The 20,188-nt window shown below is 45.0% G+C and overlaps 1 protein-coding gene across 2 annotated transcripts in view; it reads right to left on the bottom strand.

Moving 5' to 3' along the window:
- Positions 1-1,799: 1,799 nt before the first annotated feature.
- Positions 1,800-20,188, bottom strand: part of LOC148151346 (heme-binding protein 2-like) — a 39,019-nt gene continuing 20,630 nt past the window's right edge. Inside the window, exons 1-4 of one of the 2 annotated variants that reach the window (XM_087976443.1) lie at positions 18,789-18,920; positions 12,371-12,500; positions 6,117-6,291; positions 1,800-1,965 (exon numbers count right to left, since the gene is read on the bottom strand). In XM_087976443.1, coding sequence (XP_087832569.1) covers positions 1,800-1,965; positions 6,117-6,291; positions 12,371-12,500; positions 18,789-18,920 — 603 coding nt within the window. Of the gene's footprint in view, positions 1,966-6,116; positions 6,292-12,337; positions 12,501-18,788; positions 18,921-20,188 lie in introns of those variants that run through there. The other variant, XR_015752003.1, reaches the window with a different exon arrangement.

Below are 20,188 nucleotides of genomic sequence, written 5' to 3'. Positions count from 1 at the left end.
GGTCTCTTTACATAAGGAAGGATGTACTTATCCTGAAGGGGAATGCAATGACTGCTCATGAGGCAGATAATAAACTACAAACATCCAGGTCCCCGAGCTTCTTCCCTCTCTTAAGAATCATATCCCTTACTTTATTTATAATTGCTATAATAGATTATTGGCTAAAAGAGAGGCAAGGATGGCAGCTCAACATCCCTGGACACAGAGTTTTCAGGCAGGACAGAGAAGGGTATATAAAAAGGTGAGTGTGCCAGGAGCCTTACCAGGAGCACACTTGCAAAAACGAGATCTTTCTGAGAGAGGAAGGTTGGAATTCATCATAGCAAATGGGCAGGAGCATTATCAGTTGATGGTTAATTGTCATAGTCTAAGGGATTTTCCATAAGTAATGTAGAGACAGGTTGAAGATTTCCCATAAAACATCCAGGTTGTGTGTATTAGATCAGTATAAAATCCTGTGTTCAGGTTAATGGCAACTGCCTGTACAGAAAGTGAAAGAAAAAGGCTCTTTTAAGAAGTTCTTAGAACAGAGTATTAAGCTGAAGCTGTAGATGTTGGGGGGGGGGGGGGGGGGGTAACATGGTGGAGAGAGAGAGAGAGAGAGAGAGAGAGAGACAGAGAGAGAGGCAATCTGCGAGTAACTGCGGTGACAGGGGTTGAGGTAGACTGGGAAATTAAAGTTGAAGTGTTCAAGCTGCAAGAGGATTTTGTGTGTACATTTGAGTTAAGTTGACAAAAGCGAAAATATCCAAGTGTTTTATGAGTCAACAGATCAGGTTCAAGGAACGTCAGATGTTTGGGTGTTGATGGAAAGACAGACCCACATGTCCTGAACCTGTGTTATGAAGTTGAAGGTGTACCTTTAAGAGAGAGTGAATGCAGGCACCTGTCATGGAACTGACTGCAGGCAGAAAGCGGACTGGACAATTTGAAGATGTAACATTTGGGCTGTAACATAAGATACCTTGTTTTTTTAACAGCTGATTGAATTCAACCAATCAGTTTAAACTATGCCCCAAGATAGTAAAAACCAATCGAATTTGAATTTGACAACATCAAACCAATTAGATGATCCGATATCTTGGAGTATAAAAAGCAGGTATTTTGGACAGTTAGCCAGAGACAGAGAGCATCTACTGTCATGCAGAGTGCCTGCAACACTGCTCCCTGAAAGGTACCTTTCTCATATGAAACATCTTTACAGCAGAATGCTGAAAATGACCCAGGGAAATCTGCAGAGGAGAACTAACACTGCTGCCTGGTTTTGAAAATTAATTTGCTGTAAATTTAATAGGGGCTATATTGTTATAGAGTGGGAGGTAGATAAATAAAGGAGGTTTACAGTTCTAGATAAAGAATAAGTTTCTTTTTCTTTAAATAGTGAGATTTGGGGTAGTTCTCTTACTTTGATAGATGTTGAGGTAATTAGTATTTCTGTGTGTTTGGTTTAATTAGTTGAAGGGTTTACCTTGTGTTATAACACCTGTGTACTGTGGTATGTCTCAATGAGTGAAATGTTTAGTACTAACCATAACCTTTATTGTATAATCTTTCTTTTTGGTTTGCATTTAATATTGTCTTTCTTACCAGGAAGATTATTCCATGACACAAACTTACTTACTCTGGAATTTGAGTCCAAATCCCAACAGCTGGGTAAATCCTTTCTTAGATTAGGAGACCGTGCTAATCCAGGTTAAAGCCAAGATGTACCTTGCATATGAATAAAACAGTTTAAGACAGAGTTAAGTGCGATTGACTGTTATATGTCTGTAAAGGGAACAGAACTTTACAAAACAAAATCATTTGGAAGCTTTAAAAAAAGTTACTTCCATTAGCCCCCATTTGCGATAGAAATTAAGAGTAAAATATTCTGATTCAAAGGGTTGGTTGTCTTCTTCCAAATCCTTCAGGAATTCAAGCACACGCTCTTCATATTGTTTCTCTTCCAGTTTCCTATCAATTGCCCTACAATATGAATATAGGCATTTCATTCTCATTCCTCGTGACAAACGCTTTCAGGATCTGAGTAGATTAACAGGTCAATATGAACAGGTGACAGCCATTCAGGTCATTGAGAACCCTCCACCATTCAGTGCAATCCCAGCTACAGGAATGTTATCAATAACCTCACAGAATGGGCAGACACGTGGCAGATGGAATTTAGGACGGGGGAGTGAGGTGAGACACTCTGGGAAAAGGGATGTTGGAATCATTATCGATGATGAAAATGTACCAGGAACAGGGAGATCTGAGGGATATTGATCATTGAAGGAGGCAGCACATATTAAGGAAGCATGGGGGATTTTGAGCTTCATTACTAGGGGTAGTGAGTACAAATGGGGGGAGATCATGCTGAAGCTTTGTAAACTGCTGGTTAGGTCACAGCTTAAGCATTGTGTGAAGTGATAATCACTCACACTTTAGGAATGATATTTGCACCTTGTGAGGATGCAGAGGGATTTTACCAATAGGTTTAGGGTGGAGAAGCTGGGAAATTTGTCCTTGAACAATTGGTTGGAGCTGTATGAGACAGTGACATGAGTTAGGTAAGGGAGACAAAGAAAAGCTGTTCTTGCTGACTCATGGGACAAGAATGAGAGGGAACCGTTTCTGAAGGTGATGTCAGGAGGATGTTTTAAAATCTTTATTCATGGGCTATATGAGTATTTATTGCCCATCCCGACCTGCCCTTGAGAAGGTGGCATTTAGCTGCCTCCCAGACTACTTCTGTCTATTTGGTGTAGGTACATACACAATCCCGCTGGGGTGGTGGGGGTGTTCCAGGAATTTGACCCAGAGAAACAGAAAGGACGGTAATAGATTTCCAATTCAGGAATTTGCAGGTGGTGGTGATCTCACATATCTGCTGCCCTTCTCCTTCCAGGTGAGATGAGGGGGGGGGGGGGGGGGGGGGGCTGGAGGGGTTCATGGCTTTGGAAGGCGCTATCTTCGTAGCAAAAGCAGAAAGTGCTGGAGAAACTCAGCAGGTCTGACAACATCTGCGGAGAAATAACCTGTGATGAAGGATCACTGGACATGAAATGTTAACTTTGTTTCTCTCTCCACAGATGCTGCAAGAACTGCTGAGTTTCTCCAGAACTTTCCATTTCTGTTTTATATTCCCTACATTGCAGTTCTTTGTATTACTTTGCTGTCAGGTGTCGATGGTGGAGAGAGTAGATGCTTGTGAATCTGATGCCAACCAAGTGAACTGCTTTGATGTGGATGGTGTCAAGCTGCTTGAATGTTATTGGAGCTGCCCAATGGCAGTCAGGTGGGCAATATTCCATCACACTTTTGCCTTGTAGATGATGGACATGTTTTGGAGAGTTAATAGGTGAGTTATTTGTTGCAGGATACCTCTGACCTGTTCTTGTAGCCACAGTAGTTATACGACTAGTCCAGTTGATTTTTTGGTCAATGGGAACTCCCAGGATGTAGATAGTGGGGGATTCAGGGATAGTAACACCATTGAATGTCAAGTGACAATGGTCACTTTCTCCCCTGTTGGAGACAGTCATTGCCTATCATTTGTATTGAATGTTACTTATCATTTGTCAGCCCAAGCCTGGATACTGCCCAGGTCTTGCTGCTTTGCACAAGGGCTGCTTTAATATCTGATGAGTGACAAATGGTGCTGGACATTGTGTAATCATGAGTGAATATCCCACTTCTGACCTTATAATGGAGGGAGGATTATTAATGAAACAGCTGAAGATGTTTGGGCCAAGGACATTATCCTGAGGAAATCCTGCAGCATTATCCTGAACCTGAGATCACTGACCATGTGTAACCCATCCAGTTAGTACTGGTTCCACTTCCCCAGAACCAGTCCCAATGTCCCAGGAATCTGCAACCCTCCCCTTGCACCACCTTTCCAGCATGTGTTCAATTATTATTTCCTGGACTTTCTACTCTGACTCGCACGTGGCAATAGTAGTAATCCTGACATCACAACCTTTAAGGTCATACTTTCAACTTACTTCCTAATGCCCTTTATTCTGCATTTAGGACCTCATGCCATATTTTATCCTCTGTCATTGGGACCAATGTGTACCATGACCACTGGCTGTTGACCCTCCTCCTCCAGGATATCCTGTAGTCACTCTGAGACATCCTTGACCCAAACACCAAGGAGACAGCATCCGATTCTGGAATCTAATTTGTTGCCAGAGAAACATCCATCTATTCCCCTTCCAGTTGAATCCCCGATAGCTATTGCATTCTCACACTTTCCCCTCCTCTCCTTTGCTACAGGGTGAACCGTGGGAAACAGATGTGGCTGTTACTGGTCCTCTCTGAGGGACCATTCCCCCCGACAGTATCCAAAGTGTCTGTTTTGCAGGAAATAGCCACAGGGGGTTCCTGCACTGCCTGCCTAGCCCCTTACTTTGCCTGGTGGTCACCCATTCCCTTTCTGCCTATGAAATCTGAGCCTGCAGTGTGACCATCTCCCTGTATGTGCTATTCGCAGTACTCTCAGCTTCATGGATGATCCACAGTGTCTCCAGCCATTCCTCCAGTTCTGAAAGCTGAGCTTCAAGGAGCTGCAGCTGAGACCCTTCCTGCCCCTATGCTGGCCCTGGGCACTGGAAATGTGGTCAGCGGCCCACGTACAGCAGGAAGAGCACACCATGGCTTTGAGCTCTCCTGTCATGACTTACTGTTTTGATCAAGATCTACCCTGGCTCAATGGCGAGTGCAGGAGGGTATGCCAGGAGCAGCACCAGGCACATCTGTAAGTGAGGTGTCAAACTGTGAAGCTACAAACCAGGACTACATGCGTGCCAAATACCACAAGCAGCAAGTGATAGACAGAGCTAAGGTATCCCACAACCAACGGATCAGATGGAAGCTTTGTAGTCCTGCCATATCCAGTTGTGAATGGTGGTGGACAATTAAACAGCTCACTGGAGGGGGAGGCTCCACAAATATTCCCTCTCCTCAGGGATGGGAGAGACCAGCAGATGAATGCAAAGGATAAGGCATTTGCAGCAATCTTCACCAGCAGTGCTGAGTGGATGACCCATCTCTACCTTTTCCAGTGGTCCCCAGCATCACAGATGCTTATCTGAAGCCAATTTGATTTACTCTGCATCAATATCAAGAAATGGTTGGTGGCACTGGATACCACAAAGGCTGTGGACCCTGACAACATTCTGGCAGTAGGACTGCAGACTCGTGCTCGTGAACTTGCCACATCCCGAGCCAAGCTGTTCCAGTACAGCCACAGCACCACTGCCTTGTCTCCCTTCCCTTCCTGAGCAGCTTATTTTATGTGCAGTCTTTCCCTGTTTTCCCTGGAACATCAGCGGCTGAGGGGTGACCTTATAGATGTTTATAAAATCATGAGGGCATGGATCGGATAAATAGACAAAGTCTTTTCCCTGGGTGGGGAAGTCCAGAACTAGAGAGCATAGGTTTAGGGTGAGAGGGGAAAGATATAAAAGAGACCTATGGAGCAACAGGGTGGTATGTGTATGGAATGAGCGCTATCAGAAGAAGTGGTGGAGGCTGGCAACATTTGCAACATTTAAAAAGGCATCTGGATGGGTCTATGAATAGGAAGGGTTTGAGGGATATGGGCTGGGCGCTGGCAGATGCTACTAGATTGGCTTGGGATATCTGGTCGGCATGCACAAGTTGATCCGAAGGGTCTGTTTCTGTGCTGTACATCTCTATGACTCTCTCTGTAACTCCCAGCCTTAGTTATTATGTTCATACGTAACTCTGTTTTGGACTTCCTTCCTTTTGTCCCCTACTCTGACATCACCTATTCACTGAAGAGCTATACCAGACTCAGTGTGAGATTTCTCTCTTCACAGATGCTGGGAGAGCTGCTGAGTTTGTATCACCCCTCAACACACTGGTTCCAGTGCAGTGATACCAAGTCTGCAGGGCCTCTGTGTGGAGAGACTGTAGAAGTTGGGGTTACTTACCTTAGAGCAGAAAGGGTTAATAAGTGATTGGAGAAAGCTATTCAAAACCATGAAGGGTAAAGGAGGAGAAACTTTGTGGCTGGTGGGACTTGAACCAAGGCCTAAGGTAGGGACATTACCATTAAAACATAAAGAGCCCTCCATTAAGTTCACCATTATATCAGCCGCTAAACTCACCTGACAAAGTACCAACTATCAGATCCAATTCCAAATGTAACCGTTGGATCTGTAGGTGCTGGTGGACTCTTGACTTGAGAAACTAGAAGCAGATAAACAATGTAGTTCTGTAAAATTGTTCCATTTACCACGTGGCCAGAAATTCCCCAAGGTGCAGTGACAGGAATGATTGTTTCTGGAAATAAAATATATTTTATTTGATGATCATCTGTGGTGTCACTGACAGTGAGTCAGAGGTTACAGGTGAGGGGTCAGGGGTGACATTGCTGAAGTGGGGCAGACACTGATGTGACAGATTGAATAATAGCCTCACAGAGTGACACAGCGCTGGGGGAGGGGACTCCTGTGCTGGCTGTTTGGTCGATTTTTAACCAGATCATTACACTGACCTGCTCTTTTCACACCTACACGCAAATATTCCCTCATCGTGGAAACATTTATCTTTCGAATGTTGTGACTGAATTTGCTTCTATCACCATTCCAGGCAGTGCTTTCCAGATCACAATACTACAGGAAAAGTCATTCACGTTTGACCAGACCATAGATACGGCTACTGTCTCATGAGAGAGAACTGGTGGTGGTTTAACCCGAGGGTCACCACACCTAATGTAAAAGGAGAGTTTGAGGACGTTTTCCTTCATGGTGACCTCAGCCTGTGCAGGACTTGAACCCATGCTGTTGGCATTAGGCTGCACCTCAAGACAGCTGTACAATAAAGTCAGCTAACCAGCCCCTTGACAACTGCACATTGTTGCAACTGGATGTAGGTTTGCTCACTGAGCTAGAAGGTTTGTTTTCAGACGTTTCGTCACCATACCAGGTATTATCATCATTGAGCCCCCAGATGAAGTATTAGTGGCATGGCCCACATTTTATTTGTGTTTCGGTTTCCTTGGGTTGGTGATATCATTTCCTGTGATGACAACATTTCCTTGTTACAATGACTGAAATTCACATACTCTCATCATTAACACCTCTCCCACAGTTTCTCCTCCTTTACCCTTCGTGGTTTTGAATAGCTCTCTCCAATCACTTCTTAACCCTTTCTGCTCTAAGGTAAGTAACCCCAACTTCTACAGTCTCTCCACACAGAGGCCCTGCAGACTTGGTATCACTGCATTAAATCTCTCCAGCACTCCCTCCAGTCAAATATTGGGACATAGATATCTCACCTAGTTTGAATCTCCCAGCTAGTTGGAGGATAGAGATAAAAAACCTGCAGCTGCTGGAATCCAAGGTAGACAAACAGGAGGCTGGGACAACACAGCAAGCCAGACAGCATCTGGAGGTGAAGTTGACACTTCAGGTGTAACCCTTCTTCAGGACTGTGGGTGGGTGTAAGTGGGAACGGCAGACAAACGGAGTGGGAGGAGCAGAGTGTAAAGTGGGGATAGGTGAAGACAGGTAGAGGGTACCACCTGGTTGGTCAATGGGAGGAATGAATCTGGTTGGTGGCAGGGAGCAGTGGAAGGGATGGGGACGGCTGGGAAGGGGGTCGGGGGAATGGTGCAGGAGATTATTTGAAATTGGAGAACTCAACATTGAGTCCTTCAGGCTGTAGGCTACCTGGCAGAAGATGAAATGTTCTTCCCCAAATTTGTAGTGTGGTTTGTTGTGGGAATGGAGGAGGCCAAGGATTGTCATGTCAGAAAGGAAGTGGGAAGGGGAATTAAAATGGGCGGTGGCTGGGAGGTCTGGTCAGCCCCTGCAAGCCCGGCTGCGATACTCGGTGAACCATTCCCTAAGTTTATGTTCTGTCTCCTCAATGTAGAGAAGATGACATTGTGAGCACCAGATACAATAAACTAGGTTGGAGAAGAGGGAGGTGAACCTCTGTCTCACCTGAAAGGACTGTTTGGCGCCTTGGATGGGAGGTGAGGGGGGGTGGTATCCGGCAGGTTTTGCATCTTATCCGGTTGCAGGGGCAGGTACCTGGGGATTTGGGGGTTGGGTGGAGGGGGGGTGTTGGGGAGAATGGCATAAACCAAGGACTGTCTAAGGGAGTGGTCATTGCGGAAAGCAGAGAGGGGTGAGGAGGAGAACATGTTCTTGGTGATGGGGTCTAGTTGGAGTTGGCGGACGTATTTAAAGATGATACTTTTGATGCGGAGACTGGTGGGGTGGTAGGTGAAGACAAGGTGGACCCTGTCTTTCCCGTGTTGTTGAGGAGAGGTTAGGGCAGTGGAGCAGGGAATGGAGGTGGTGCAGTGGAGGGCTATCTGGATGACAGAAGCGGGAAAAGCACGTTTTTTCGAAATAGGTGGACATCTGGGATGCTCGCACATGGCATGTCTCTTTGTCTGAGCAGATGTGGCGAAGACAGAGGAATTGGGAGAATGGGTTGGAGTTCTTGCAGGAGGGAGGAGGTGTAGTTGTGGGAGTCTGATGGTTTAGAGTAAATGTCTGTCTGGAGACTGTCACCAGAGATTGAAATGGAGAGGTCACGAAAGGGGAGAGGTGTGTCCAAGATGGACCAAGTGAATTTGAGGGTGGGGTGGAAGCTGTGGGTGAAGTCGATGAACTGCTCCAGTTAGGCCTGGGAGCAGGACGCTGCAATGATTCAGTCATCGATGTAATGGCGGAAGAGTTGGTGCACAGTGCCTATGTATGTACTGAAGAGGGACTGTTCGATTATAGCTAACAAAGAGGTAGGTGTATCTGGGGTCCATCCAGGTGCCCAAGGCCTTGAAGGAAATGAGAGGAGTTAAAGGGAAAGTTATTATAGGTGAGGATCAGTTTGGCAAGGTGGAGGGGGACTGGATAGATCTGTTGGAGAGGAAGAAGCAGAGGGTCTGGAGGCTGTCCTTGTCGGGTATGGATGTGTTTTAGGACTGCACATCTATAGTGAGGATAAAGCACTGTGGGCCAGGGAACTGGAAGTTGCTGAAGAGATGGAGAGTGTGGTTAGTGTCGCGGATGTAGGTAGGAAGTGACTAGACCAAGGGGGAAGAGGATGGAGTCGAGGTGGGACAAGATGAGTTTGGTGGGTAAGGAGCATGCTGAGACGATGGGTTGGCTGGGGTAGTTGGGTCGGTGGATCTTGGGGTACAGATGGAACCAGGCAGTATGGGGCTGGGACAGAGGTGAGAGGCAGTGGAGGGGAGATCACCACCAGAGGCAATGAGGGCTCAGACAGTGCAAGTGTTTTTGGCCTGTTGGGTTGCAGTGGGGTTATCTGCAAGGGGGAGGTAGGATGTGGTGTCGGAGAGTTGGCATCTGGCCTCTGTGACAGAGGTTCAATCTCCAGACCTTTGTCAGCGGGTTTTGTGAACCAGGGTTGGTGCGGAGATAGTGGAGTGCTGCAGGTTCGAAGGGGGTGATGTTTGAGTGGGTGAGGGGTTGGAGAAAATGAGGCTGCTGATGTCATGTTGACGATCAGAACTCCCCTTCCCATTCCCTTTCCAACCTGACCGTCCTTGGCCTCCTCCATTGCCACAACAAACCAAACAACAAATTGGAGGAACAACACCTCATCTTCTGTCACGACAGCCTACAGCCCGGAGGACTCAACATGGAGATCTCCAATTTCAAATAACCTCACTTCCCATCCCCTGACTCCCTTCCCGGTCCCTTCCCTTCCTTTCCACTCCTCCCAGACACCAACTGGATTCATTCCTCCCATTGCCTAATCAGATTGTACTCTCTACCTGACTTCACCTAACCCCACTTCACCACCCTGCATCCACCACCCCCTTTGTCTGCAGCTTTATCTGCAGAAGGGTTACACCCAAAATGTCGATTTCTCCACCTCCTGATGCTGCCTGGCTTGCTGTGTTCTTCCAGCCTCTTGCTTGTCAGCCAGTCAGAGGTATCAATTTATTGAAGGCCCAGTCTGCTGGCAGGGATCGGGAAGTGAGTGATATTTTGAGGAGGGATCAAGGGGATAGGAACATGAGGGAAGGTGATTGGGTTAGGGCCTGGTGGTGGTTTTCAGCAGCGTCCCTAAACACTGTCTGTGCCTGTGATTGCCACAGATTGTGGTAAATCAAGGCCCAACCTGACCAGCAGATGCCCCACGAATAACTTTCAGGAAGGCTGCCATATTTCTCTCAAATCAGGTAAATGGCAGCTTAAGGCTCTTAAATGGCCATAAATTGATCACTGAAAGACTGTAATTGGTCATTGGTTCAGGAAGGTTGAACATTGACCCTCTCACTAAGATTGTAATTGAGTTGGAAAGGGAATGGGAAGGGGAATTCTGATTGTCAACATGACATCAGCGGCTTCATTTTCTCCAACCCCTCACCCACTCAAACCATAAGACCATCAGATATAGGAACAGTTTTAGGCTATTCGGCCCGTCAAGTCAGCTCCACCATTCAATCATGGCTGTCATATTTCTCAAACCCATTCTCCTGCTTTCTCCCCGTAACCCTTGATCCCTTAATCATAGGATAGATATTTCCTAATTATTTGTCACTTCTGCAGAGGGGAAAATCCCACCCAATGTTTCCGGTCATTGACCTTGCATCAGAACTGGACAGGAATTTTAAAAGTGTTAGACACTATAATCAGTGCACATGGGGTGAGCTGGTTTATTGGGTTTGTAAAAATTTGATTGTTTTGGTCCTACCTCTGTTTGTTTGAGTCTGTTGTGGTTCTGTTTGCCGAGCTGGGAATTTGTGTTGCAGACGTTTCGTCCCCTGTCTATGTGACATCCTCAGTGCTTGGGAGCCTCCTGTGAAGCGCTTCTGTGATGTTTCCTCCAGCATTTATAGTGCTTTGTATCTGCCGCTTCTGGTTGTCAGTTCCAGCTGTCCGCTGCAGTGGCCGGTATATTGGGTCCAGGTTAATGTGTTTGATGATAGAATCTGTGGATGAGTGTCATGCCTCTAGGAATTCCTTGGCTGTTCTCTGTTTGGCTTGTCCTATAATAGTAGTGTTGTCCCAATCGAACTCATGTTGCTTGTTCTCTGTGTGTGTGGCTACTAAGGATAGCTGGTCGTGTTGTTTCGTGGCTAGTTGGTGTTCATGGATACGGATCGTTAGCTGTCTTCCTGTTTGTCCTATGTAGTGTTTTGTGCAGTCCTTGCATGGGATTTTGTACACTACGTAGTGGACCCAATATACTGGCCACTGCAGTGGACAGCTGGAACTGACAACCGGAAGCGGCAGATACAAACCACTATAAATGCCGGAGGAAACGTCACAGAAGCGCTTCACAGGAGGCTCCCAAGCACTGAGGATGTCACCTAGACAGGGGACAAAATGTCTGCAACACAAATTCCCATCTCGGCGAACAGAACCACAACAACGAGCACCCGAGCTACAAATCTTCTCACAAATGTTTGAGTCTCTGTGTCGCCCTGAATGTGATAGTGCCAGCATGAAGCCTAACTCCATGTCTATACAGGATGGACCATGGATTGATGTCTGTGAGAGCCGTTGCAGCACGTGAGATCAAGATGAACAAGGTATTTGTAAGATGGTGGTTTCAGCTGACAATGTTTCCCCACATCTTCAAACATCCCGATTCTTTTTTTTCTTGGCCTGTGCTGGTGGGAATGAGTTGGTCAGTGATGCCTGAGGCAGAGAGGTGTACAACACAAAGGGAGCCAGGGATTAGGGAGACCTGCCCCCCCCCCCAACTCTCCCCAACCCTGTACTGACTAATGGATCCACAGGACTGACCCACTGCCCAAACTACAGAGGTACTGACTTCCCAACAGAGAACTCCCTGAGCAGGTGCCTCACTGTGGTCAATCCCCTGGATGGTGTCCTAGGCTGTGCCTGATTTACTGTATCAGGACCCCTAACTGAGTGTCTCCATGGCCTGCACTGAGGACTACTCCACTAAGACATGGCCATTTGGTTGCCAATCATGCAGTGTGTGTTTGCCACAGAAGATGCTGGCACTGAGAAATGGTGCAGGTATAAGATTGCAGCAATAATAAGGCATTGAACAATCTAGAATCCCCTCTAATTGGCAACTTGCTGCTGCCATGCAACTCAGCGAGTTGCTTGCTCGAGTTGAGGTTGGCTTCATGGGACTTCTCACCTGATAGCCCAGATCCTAAGAAGAGTCTGCTCACTGTTTGAAATACACTTCCCACTTCCCAGATTGTAGGACCACAGAGCTGTATTTAATAAAGCAGTTTCCAAATTAACAATGTGATCAAGCACCCCTCTGGGATTCACATTGGCAAATTCATTAGGAAATGTGTCAGTCTGTGGAGAAGGTTTCAGACAAGACTAGTTAGAGACTAAAGGAGTATTTTATATTTTGTTGCAATTTAAAGGGATATGCAATGTACCTTCAGCATTGTTAAAAGCTGAATAATTGAAAAGAATTTTCAAGCCAGTATCCACTGCATGAACCAGATCCATATCATCAACCTTTGTTTGAATCCATTGGGTGGCTGGGTATTGCATCTCTGTATAATTCTAAGACAAGAAGAGAAATTGCATTATCACACGAGAAAATTAACCCGACACCAAAATAAACATCAAATGAGAAAATTGTCATAAAGTTTAAGGACTACTTTAGGTTTTATTTGGACTGTGAACTAAAATGGGGAAGAGTACTCCTTGAGACTAAGGAAACTATGTCAGAAGATATTTGCAGTTTTAGGAATAAGTTACTGGAACACATTGAGTTTATAGAATCAGAGGTACAGCACAGAAACAGACCTTTCGGTCCAACTCATCCATGCCAATCAGATATCCTAAACCTGTCCCATTTGCCAGCACTTGGCCCATATCCCTCTAAACCCTTCCTATTCATGTAGCCATCCAGATGCCTTTCAAATGTTGTTATTGTACCTGCCTTCCCCAGTTCCTCTGGCAGCTCATTCCATACATGCACCTCCCTCTGTGTGAAAAGGTTGCCCCTTAGGTCCATTTTAATTTTTTCCCCTCTCACCTTAAACCTACGCCCTCAAGTTCTGGACTCCCCTATCGCCAGAGAAAAGACTTGTCTATTTATCCTATCCAAGCCGCTCATGATTTTATAAACTTTTAAGGTCACCCCTCAGCCTCTGATGCTCCAGGGAAAACAGCACCAGCCTGTTCAGCCTCTCCCTCTACCTCAAATCCTCCAACCCTGGCAACGCCCTTGTAAATCTTTTCTGAACCCTTTCAAGTTTCACAACATCTTTCCGACAGAAGAGAGACCAGAATTGCATGCAATATTCCACAAGTGGCCTAACCAATGTCCTGTACAGCCGCAACATGACCTCCCAACTCCTGTACTCAATACTCTGACCAATAAAGGAAAGCATACCAAATGGCGCCTTCACTATCCTATCCACATGCGACTCTATTTCCAAGGAACTATGAAGCTGCACTCCAAGGTCTCTTTGTTCAGCAACACTCCCGAGGACTTTACTATTAAGTGAATAAGTCCTGCTAAGATTTGCCTTTTCAAAATGTAGCACTTCACATTTATCTAAACTAAACCAATCTGCCATTCATTAGCCCATTAGCTTGATTTGGTGCATTGCTTTGTTTGAGCAGTGAGGTTGAATTCCAAAAAAAACTCAGCTCTGCCAATGTTTCTTCACAGCAATTTTGCCCAGTAACAATCTTTTGAAAAGCTTTTTAATCAGCATCAGTTATGGGCTCAGGAGGGCTCAGCATTGTAACAAAAACTTGAATGGTTCCTGAGCAAGTTGTAATAGCCATTAAGACCAAAGGCTTGTGAAATATCTTCCTTTGTAACATCATACCGATCATATCAAAGTTGAATCATACCATTTGAGTTTAAACATGTACAGCCAATTTCCAAACACTGATGCTTCAAGTCATATATGAAGTACCTCACTGTAGTTTATTTAGAAAACACAGGAACACCAGTGCTTAGTGGTTAGCACTGCTGCCTCTCAGCACGAGGGACCTGAGTTTGATTGCAGCCTCTGGTGACTGTGTATGGAGTTTGCACATTCTCCCTGTGGCTGCGTGAGTTTCCTCCAGGTGCTCTCATTTCCTTCCACAGTCCAAAGGTGTGCAGGTTAGATGGATTGAATAGGTGGATCGGCCAGGCTAAGTTGCCCATAGTATTCAGGAATATGTAGGTTAGGTGCATTAGTCAGGGAAAACGTAGCGTATTAGGATAGGGGAATGGGTCTGGGTGAGTTACTTGGAGGGTCGGTGTGGACTTGTTGGGCCAAGCAGCCTGCTTCCATACTCTAAGGATTTTACAGATTCACATGGAAAGAACATATAAGGCAATTAGAGAATGTGTTTTAGCTACTGGCAGCACAGTGGCTCTGTGGTTATCACAGTTGCCTCACAGTACCAGGGACCCATTTCAATTCCATCCTCTGGTGACTGTCTTTGTAGAGTTTGCCCATTCTGTGTCCGTGTGGGTTTCCTTTGGGTGCTCCAGTTTCCTGCCACAGTCCAAAGATGTGCACGGAAGATGGACTGGCCAAGTTAAGTCCATGGATGTGTAGGTTAAGTGGATTAGGTATGGGAAATGTAGAATTACAGGGACTGGGAACAGTGTTGGGTCTGGGTGGGATACTACTCAGAGGGTCGGTGTGGATTCAATGGGCTGAATGGCCTGCATTGACACTGTCAGGCTTCTGTGTAATTGCAGTTTGATGACTTGATAACATGCCTGGCCAAAAATGAGTTCACAAAAGCAAGGGTGATTTACCTAGGACATATCAAGGACAATATTACAAAGAACTGAATTAAAAGTCACACAACACCAGGTTATAGTCCAACAGGTTTAATTGGAAGCACCAGCATTCGGAGCGCCACTCCTTCATCAGGTGGTTGTGGAGGACACAATTGTAAGACACAGCATTTATAGCAAAAGTTTACAGTGTGATGTAACTGAAATTATACATTGAAAAATACCTCCACTGTTTGTCAAGTCTCTCATCTGTTAGAAAAACTAGACGTAAAATAAAATCCAAACATTTCTCCTCGATATTCATTTGCATTGTCATTGCCGAATCCACCAATATTCTAGGTTTAACCATTGATCTGGACAAGCCAAATGAGTTCCAAGGGAGATTCAGAGACTCTGAATTCTGCAGTGAATAGCTGACCTCCTTTCTTCCCCATGCTTGTCTACCATCTGCAAGCCACTGTGCAGGAGTGTGAGTGAAGACTTTAACTTGCCTCTTCCAACAACATTCAAGAAGCTTGACACCATCTTGGAAAACACAATTCATTTTATTCTTGTGCCTGTTCATTACTGGCAACATCCACTCTCTATTCTCTATCGATGCATTATGGCAATAGGGGGCACAGTGTTACCGGTTAATGCTTCTCTAACCTCCAGAATTACTGCAGTGAATGTTCAGTGCAGTACCTCCAAGTACATGCTTCTTTAGAAAAAGAGAGCATAGCTGCATACAGCACTCTGGACGCAGTCTCACCAAAGCCCCTTGTACAAGGGCAATGAAACCTCCTCATTCTTGCTCTTCAACTCTCTTTCAATAAAGGCCTTTATTCAATATTCCATGTTTTAAAATGTATTATTTTAGAGAATGTGGGTATCATTGGCAAGCCCCTCCGTTGTTGCCTGTCCATCTCTTCGATCTGAGTGACTTGCCAGGCCATTTTAGACAACATTTAAGAGTGGTGCACATTACTGTGGATAAAGTCACAAGTAGACTAGCCCAGGTAAAAATAGCAGATTTCCTGTTCTCTAGGCTATGAGTGAACCAGATGTGGTTTACAATAATTGATAATAGTTCCATGGTCACCACTTCAGAGAGTAGATTTTCAAACCCAATTCTAGCCACCAATATGGGATTTGAATCTGTGACCCCAAAGCAGTTGCAACAAAACCAAAAACTGCAAATGTTGGAAATCTAAAATAAAAATAAAAAAAACGCTAGACAAGTTCAGCAGGTCTGGCAGTATCTGTGGAAAGAGAGTTCGAGTTTCGAATCCGATAGGACTCAACTTCAGAAATAGTCACATCACACTTAAACATTTACTCTCTCCACAAATGCTGTCAGACCTAATGTGTTTCTCCATCAGTTTCAGTGTTTATTTCTCCAAAGCATGAGATTGTCCCTCTGGATTATTGGTCACTATGCCACCATCTTCCCCCGTCCTGATCGTTTGCCGTGCCTTTATGCCAACCTGCTGAGTTTCATGTCCTGGACATCCAACTATCCCTGAACACCAACATTGAAAATTCTTTTCACAGATGAAAACAATTCTTTCCTTTTAATTCATACGTGGGATGGGGGCATTGCTGACTAGACCAGCATATACTGCCCATCCTAATTGCCCAGAGAGCAGTTAAATGTCAATCACATTGCTGTGGGTCTGGAGTCACATGTAGACCAGAAGCTGGCAGTTTCCATCCCTGAAAGACATTTCTGAACCAGATGGGTTTTCCCAACAATTGACAATGGATTCCTGGACATCACAGAATCTTAATTTCGGATGATTATTGAATTCAAATTCCACCATCTGCCATGGCGAGATTCAAACCCAGGTCCCCAGAACATTACCTGTGTCTCGGGATTAAGAGTCCGGCGATAATACCTCAAGGCCATCAGCTCTCCATTTAATTCACCTTCTGATCTAATTCTTTGATTAAAGTGAATAACTTTACATTTTCCCACATTATACTCCATCTGCCCATGTGTTGCCCATTCACTTAACTTACCTGGCAGATTCCTATTATCCTGTCAGCGGCTAAAATCTCCACCTGGCTTCACAACAGCAAACGTAAATACTTGACACTCAGTCCTATCATATAGATTGTAAATAGCTAAGGCCCCAGCATTGATGGTTACAACACTCCACTAACTGACAGTCTACCAACTTATACACATCCTGTCTAACCTTACCCTTTGGTATCAATCTCTAAATCTTAACTGCCCAATTCACGACAGCAGCTTGTTTAAGAATCTACCCATGCCACTGAAATCTATACAGATTGATTAGATTCCCTACAGTGTGGAAACAGGCCATTTGGTCCCACCAGTCCACACAGACCCTCTGAAGAGTAACCCACCCAGACCCATTTCATTCTGACTAATGCACCAAACACTATGGGGCAATTTAGCATGGCCAATCCACCTGACCTGCACATCTTTGGATTGTGGGAGGAAACCCACACAGACACGGGGAGAATGTGCAAACTCCACACAGACAGTCGCCCGAGGCTGGAATTGAACCTGTGTCCCTGGCACTGTGAGGCAGCAGTGCAAACCACTGAGCCACCGTGCTGTCCTTGCACTAACCTTCACACTTCAATTTCTCCAGCAATGATGATATCCTGAAAACCAGACACAGAGTAGGGAACACAACCTTCGGACTACTCAATTGTGACTACACAGAATATAATTTATCTCCCTTACTGTTCTCATCTCCAACACAAACAGGTTGCCCTCTCACCCAGCATTTGCATGGCTACTCTCTCCACAGAGTCATCGTTTATTTGTCCTTCACCCTGCTAACCTTGTTCTCTCTGACTGATGTCTCACTAACTTCCCTGTTTTTTACTCTCCCTCCAGTCTTGAACATCTCTGTTAGAACTGTTCTGTTCTAAACTACTGATGCTGTTAGAGAATCTGGGCAGTACAGAAGGTCACAAACCATTGGACCCAGTAATCCTACAGTCAACTTCTTTAAGAATCCTAGGATGCAGGTTACCAAGTGCTGGGAATTTATCAGGTGTTTAATCCTGGAGATTTTCTCATATTTACTCTCTTTTATACTGAGTAATTCCACAACCTCTTCAGATCTTTGATGTCCCACTATTCAGTTTTTAATAAAATATTTTTTGTGTGAAGACAGATTCAAGGTGTGTGTTTTATATCCCTCCCACTTCCCTCTTCCCTGTCATTTTCCTACCTTTGTTTCTCAGAGTTTAACAATTATTTTTGCTTCTGTCCCATCTGCTTGTGCAAGCTCGTGTAATATGTAAATTCCTGTCTGGTATGCTGCCACTGTCTATTATTCCCTCTCTTATTAATATTCAGTCATTGCCTGTTCTGGACATTTACTGCAATTGTCAGAAGAATCTCTTCTTTAATCTAGTATTACCCTGAATTAATTTGGTCAGACATTGGTCAATCAGTTTTCCTGTGGAGTTTGTGTTTCTCAATGGAATATGTCCACATAAAAAATAATGCAAAATTCTTCAAGTATTTGCTACTGTTAATCAACCTTCACACCTTCTCCTGTCCACTAACCAATGCAGAGTGACCCCAACATGGTCAGAGAGCAGTATCTCACAGCTGACTTATCTTCTGTTTGCAGCCTGCTGGATTGAAATGACTTTGCAGCTGTCCAGGATTGGGGAATGGGGAGATTCCACTCACAACCAGACTTGGCCTCTTCCACATTGAACACAGAGACCTTCAGCCTGTGATCAGCTGCCTTTCAGAAACAGGGTTAAATTGAGTGAAGACAGGGGCAGTAGGAGAGTTCCCTGACTCTACAGTCCTTGTGTTGACCCCCACCATCCCCCTCTCTGTGAGCACACTGACCCCTCCCTTCACCTGCTGCTGGAGATGGAAGCCCTGATATTCTTCTTACTGCACAAGCTGGCAGTGGGAGCCAGGCAGGTGATGGCAGCTCATGTAGAAAGTGTTAATGAGGCCCGAGGAGTAATTTCAGTCCAGTTTCATGGTTCAGGGTTGGGATGTGGACTGTCGGTGCACTGCAGGTTAGGGGTTAAAAACAACATGGAATAATTTCCACTGGTTCAAACATGACAGAACAGAGGAAACTCTCAGATGTACTGACCTTGTCCTGGATGACTTGTTCTGGCTCGGGACAGTCAACATGAGTACAGAGGTCGATCACCTTCTGCTCTATATCCTGTGCAGCAATTTGATGCCCGAAGAGGACAGACACAGTGAAGAAGATTCTCAGCATCTTGATGTTCTCTAAGATCACTGGTGAACGCACTGACTGACTCTCAGCACCTTCAGGTGGATCTGCAGTTTGAACACTGAGTCGTAACTTTTATATACTGTTTGATGAGGGTGATTTTGAATACAGCTTAGCTATATTATGTATTGGGGAAATGCTCCAACTCATTGACTATGTAAAATACTTTTCGTTCTAACTTTGGGATGGATTCATAAATCATTAACCTTCTGTGTGTTGGTTCACGGGAACTCTGAAACCTGGGAAAACGAGTTTTGTAATTGCTATCACTCATCACTGTTGTGCTGACACTTACTCTCCCCTGGTTACTGTTTCTGGTGGTGGTGTACCTATGGTCTTAATTTATCTATTTCTAACTATTGAAGAGGACCAACAGCTCTGGGTAAAAGGCAGGAGAATGAGGTTGAGAAACGTCAGCCATGATAGAATGGCGGAGCAGACACAATGGGCTGAGTGGCCTAATTCTGCTCCTATATCCAAAGATGTGCAGTTTAGGTGCATTGGCCGTGGTACATTGTTATGCAGTGGCCAGGGGTGTGTCGGCTAGATAAGTTAGCCAAGCTAAACGTGGAGTTATGGGAATGGAGTAAGTGGTTAGATCCAGGTGAGATGCCCTTCAGAAGGGTTGGTCCTGAATTGATGGGCCAAATGGCCCCTATCCATACTGTAGTGATGCTATGATTCTATGTCTTATTAATTACTAGATATATTAATTACTTTGAAGAAGAGATGGAATGTGTTGCAGTCATACTGGCTGATGGCACAAGCATCACTGGGAAAGCAAATTGAGTGGACATTATGGCCACGTGAATGCAGCTGTAAGACCAAAAGATGGAGGAACAGAATTTGCTCAGTTCCTTCACACATTCCACTCTTCAAAATATTCCAGATTCAAACGAACGTATTCCCTTTAGAACTTGTCACTTCCCTAGATCTACCTCTGCGTGGAATCATTCTTGCTGTGAACTGAATAATTAATAGTTCATCAACTTCGAATGATACAACCCCCTGAGCTATCCCTTTCCTCCTCTTCTATCAATTCTTGGGGAGCAGCTATTTAGTGAAGTCCTTCATAAAATTTGCGACAAGAACTCAACAATCCCATGGCCTGTCTTGAACCTCCTCCCTCATTGACAGGCCTTGACAGTCTGTTCTGTCCATTGGGCCATGGGGAAGTTCCCATTTTTATTTGAGGTGTCTTTAAAACAACATCTTCCAGCAATTGAGAATGTGAAGTAAAGCCCTCTGTATTC

The sequence above is a fragment of the Chiloscyllium plagiosum genome, unplaced genomic scaffold (assembly GCF_037043375.1).
Source record: "Chiloscyllium plagiosum isolate Xiang-an unplaced genomic scaffold, Cpla_swu_hap1 HiC_scaffold_3, whole genome shotgun sequence".
Taxonomy (NCBI): domain Eukaryota; kingdom Metazoa; phylum Chordata; class Chondrichthyes; order Orectolobiformes; family Hemiscylliidae; genus Chiloscyllium; species Chiloscyllium plagiosum.
This window is presented reverse-complemented; position numbering and strand designations above follow the sequence as displayed.